This window comes from Sitodiplosis mosellana, unplaced genomic scaffold (genome assembly GCF_009176505.1).
Source record: "Sitodiplosis mosellana isolate CC-2019 unplaced genomic scaffold, AAFC_SMos_1.0 Smas_scaffold_30, whole genome shotgun sequence".
In the NCBI taxonomy this organism is placed as follows: domain Eukaryota; kingdom Metazoa; phylum Arthropoda; class Insecta; order Diptera; family Cecidomyiidae; genus Sitodiplosis; species Sitodiplosis mosellana.
In genome coordinates, this window is record NW_022595272.1 from 3,464,921 (window position 1) to 3,469,278 (window position 4,358).

The window sequence follows — 4,358 nt, forward strand, 5'->3', positions numbered from 1 at the left end:
TAAATCATAAAATGTTCGCTTCAAAACAAAATGCTCATCGCGAGTTTTTGATGATGAAACAAACAATCGTTTTCCAATTATTTGGAACTGATGAACAAACAATGCTATGAATCGTGCTGTAATAATGAAGCTGGCTGCACATCAAAATATGTAAAATTGGCATTTAATCGAGACAAGTGACAGAGTGAAGAGCTAATGCAAAGTGCTACATGATTTCTCATGTTTGCGATGTGAAACGACATGCAAATGTACTTAATGACATGAGATTAACGAGATTGTTGTCACTGCTGCCACAGAACATGCCCTGCTAACCACGAGAAATGAACATCTTTCATGATTCATTTGTGTGTATTGAGTGAGCATCGATATTTGTAACAACGATTGTCGTGTTATCGAAACAAATCTATGTGACGCTGTCTATCTCGCGTTGATGAAACACAGATGAAATCGATTACATTGTTCGCAGCGTTCATTATCTTTCTCTCTTTCCCACCATCGAAACACAATTCCTGTTGACCGCACATATATTCCAACCAATACACAGGCAAACCGCATCGTCGGCTTCCATGCGCGCCACTCAATAGCTATGCCACTTAATCGAAAAGGAAAAAAAGTTTGCTGCTAAAACATGAAACAATAAACATGATTATTTATTCGTCCAAAATTTGCATCCTTTTCTTTCATCTCCGCTGCTTTTTTTTTTTTTTAGATTGTGCGACCGCAGTCACTCTTTCGTTTTCACCTTTCGGGCATCGGATGCGCTCTTCACACTCGTGCAGACCGCAACACTAACACACTCAAGTATGCAAAACCGTTTGACTGTCTCGCACTGAGTGACGAAAAATATTACGGCCACTGGCACACTGACTCACTCTAACATGTAAATTCCGAATCGCGCGCACGGTTTATGTGTTCTTCGTGTCGATCTCAGTCCGTGAAGTGGGAAACATTTCGGTGCATGACTTTAAATTGATTGGTTCTCGTTTTGAGATTTCGGTGCTAGCGGTTTTGTGAATTCATCGTTTTTTGTTGTTTTTTTTTTTGGTACGCAGCATTTTATTTTATTTCTTTCGTGCAAATATTTAGATATCTTTTATCAATTCGTTGTTTTATGCGTTTTTTGTTTGATGTGTTCACAATTATTGTTTTGACTTTGGATTTATGCTAATTTTGTTGTTGTTTGTGTTTTGTTCCGTAGATTATTATTTTTTTTTTTTCGTTTGCCGCACATTTACCGTTTATCATCGCAATCACCGCTGCACTACGTTCATTTTGACGAAAGAGGGAAAAGTGAAGAAGCGGAATAATTTCAACATGGAGAACACCGCAAAATGTATGCCAACACCACCAAAACGAGTTGGGCGCGAATTTGTGCGCCAATATTACACCATTTTGAACAAATCGCCGGGAAATTTACATTGTTTCTACAGCGAAGAGGCGAAATTTATTCACGAAGATGTAAATCCAGCCGAACGACGAACCATTGAGGCTGACGGCAAGAGAGCAATTCGCAACATTATGATCGAACGTTCGCCGAATTTCAAGCATACCAGCACCAAAATCCACACCGTCGATACGATTGAAACACTGGACGATGGTCTTTTGGTTCAGGTGAACGGTGAAATTTCGTACAACGAACAACCAATGCGCCCATTCAGTCAAACCATCATTTTAATTCCGAAATCACCGTTCCAATACTTTGTGCAGAATGACATTTTCCGTTTTTGTGATTATGAATCATATGGTACTGCGAGTTGCAGCAATTCGGTTACCGGTCAAACGATGCAAACGGCGCAACCCGATTGGGGAACGCAATGCGAAGAAGAAGACATTGAGCCATGCGATGGGCAAATGGCAAAACAAGCAGAAACACGTGTTGATTCGGATCGTGACGATGGTGATGCTCACGAAAATGAGGTTAAGTTGGATACCAGCGACAGCGGACTTTCAAGCGATGCTGAAAAGGCAATTATGGATATTCAATCACACAATCTCAAGAGCATTTTGCAAGAGTCGAGATCCATTACGAAGGAATCGGTTATGAAGCGTGGACCAACACCACCGGTTCACACGGAAAATGAACCTGCCGCTGAAGCCGATGTGAAACCAGTCGAAGACACAAATCGTACTCAATTGTTCCGTGATTCATGCATTCTCACCATTGGCAATGTCATCAATCCGAATATTGAGTTTGATGATGCAAAATGCGATCAAAATGCATCATTGGAAAATGAAAGAACGCAAGAGAGTGCTGACAAACATAACGCTTCGAAGAGTGATGATAACAGCAGCGGAAAAGTGAAATATCGCAAGCGAAAGGACAAACGCAAAGTCAAACATGAAATGTCGAAAGATAAATTGCTGGATGAATCAGTAGAGAAAGTCGAACCAAACCAATCGTCCGAAAACAATGTCATGCCCAAAGAAACTGTTGTACAGAGTGAAAGTTCTACGTCTGAAAATACCGTCGAAAAAACCTCAATTGATGAATCATCTGAACTGACTACGAGCCACAGCACAATGGCACCATCGGAACAAGAAATGCCGAAAACAATTCCTGAAATGAAAACGTACGCAGATTTGGCAAAGGCTGGCAAAGCCGAATGGATCGATGAACTTGCCGCTAGACGCGATTCAACCGATCGAAACAAAATTCGACCAATGCTCGTGCGCCGAAGCAGCCGAACCGAAAGAACAACACCATCCCATGGTAAAACACTTTGTTGCTTGAGAAAATTGGTTTTTTTTTCATCAAAAATCCGCCACACTACTCTACTTGTTTCATTAATGCGGTCCTTTCATTGAAATCTTCCGAAAATTGAATATTTATCTTTAAATAAAATTGTTTTTTTTACTAATTTAATTTTTTTTCTTTCCATAGATGCTGGCCATGGCAGCCGATCATCGCCAAAGAACGATCAGTTGCAAGTGTTCATCGGAAATATTCCACACACGGCTTCAGAGGATGACATTCGAAGAATGTTCTCTCGTTTCGGTCGCTTGTCTCGAGTTCGTCTGCATTCAAACTCACGAAAGGAATGGCTTCCACGCTACGCGTTCATCTCGTTTGATAATATCCAGTCGGTTAAAGATTGCCTCATGAAAAAAGTGAGTTTTAGTCCATTTCATTTGAATTAATTGTCAATTGAGTTTAGTGATTTCCAACAAGGATTTTAAATTGAATGTTTTGATTTTTTTTCAGGCTACATTTTACTGGCCGGAGAATGCACAAGATGGTCAGAAATTGAATGTGAACGGTGATCCAACGGTGGATATTTGGGACGATTCGGGTAATCAAAGATCGAGTGAACCAAGAAACCGTAGCCGTGATTTGAAACAGTTCAGTCGAAATTTTGTATTGGAAGGCAACCGAGAGCCGAACAATAAGCAATCGCCAGACTCGGACGCAAACATCAGCGATTCAGTGAAGAGTGAACGTCGCAAAACGTCAACCAGAGCATAAAAATTGTCAACACAACACATGATTTTCATCTCTCTATCGCACACAAAACCGCTCAAAGTAAATTTAAGAATTTATGAATTATTTCTTTAGGATTAGCAAATTGAAACGCTTTCCATACACGTATACGATAAACAAAAAAAAAACATTTTTTTTCTGAACCAATTTAGAAATAGCTTCACTTAATAAGGGGAAAACCAATGATAAAAGAAAGCAATACAAAGAAAATTTGATTTATTGTTAATAACAAAACGATTTATTTCTTTACAAAATGAAACAAAACACAAAAAAAAAAAATCAAAACAAAACAAGAAACAAATGTATATGAAAAATGATGAATAAAGAAAAACAATATTTTTTGAATAGAGGTTCAATCCAATTAAGAGATGTCGTTTGTGGTTCATTGAATGAGAAAATCAATTTTTTTTTTCTAGAAATGGAATTGATGACTTTCCAAAAGGTTCAAAGAATTGCAACCAAGAACTGTTGAAGGACTCATTTTCCATGGCAATTGGAAATTTTTCATGGCTTCAAAAGTAATGAGAAAATAGTTCATGATGATGAATCGTTACAAGTTTCTATTTGTTTCTTTCCTCCTCCAGTTGAAATGACAAAGTGTAAAATGACTTGAGGTCTGTAACCTTCCGTGAGTTGATAACTTAAAAGGCAACCCACTCGATTGCGTAAATTTCAAATGAAATGAAATGAATTGAACGCCTTGAAAGTATCGCAGTGCGTCAAATAAATGTGCTTGTTTATGGGACAGTGAATGGCAAGAAGTTGTACGAAAAATGTTTCAACGGTGTGCACATCGTATTTGTTTACGTTTATTATTTACACCACTTTTGCACGCATCCAAAATCAAGTGGCGATAATGAAATTGGCATTTTATTCTGTT

The 4,358-nt window shown here is 38.5% G+C and overlaps 1 protein-coding gene across 1 annotated transcript; it reads left to right on the forward strand.

The window, feature by feature from the left end:
• The first annotated feature begins 807 nt into the window (after positions 1–807).
• LOC129569025 (ras GTPase-activating protein-binding protein 2-like) lies at positions 808–3,843 on the forward strand. The gene is made up of 4 exons (XM_055447413.1): positions 808–1,044; positions 1,199–2,710; positions 2,882–3,108; positions 3,203–3,843. The coding sequence occupies exons 2-4, from the start codon at positions 1,315–1,317 to the stop codon at positions 3,461–3,463; spliced, it is 1,884 nt and encodes a 627-aa protein (XP_055303388.1). The 5' UTR covers positions 808–1,044; positions 1,199–1,314; the 3' UTR covers positions 3,464–3,843.
• The last annotated feature ends 515 nt before the right edge of the window (positions 3,844–4,358 follow it).

Bases quoted from the DNA above. Each gene is read 5' to 3' on its own strand.
- LOC129569025 (XM_055447413.1), top strand. From the start codon at position 1,315: ATGGAGAACACCGCAAAATGTATGCCAACACCACCAAAACGAGTTGGG. The intron at 2,711-2,881 runs GTAAAACACTTT...TTCTTTCCATAG, and splicing joins AAGAACAACACCATCCCATG to ATGCTGGCCATGGCAGCCGA. The intron at 3,109-3,202 runs GTGAGTTTTAGT...ATTTTTTTTCAG, and splicing joins AAGATTGCCTCATGAAAAAA to GCTACATTTTACTGGCCGGA.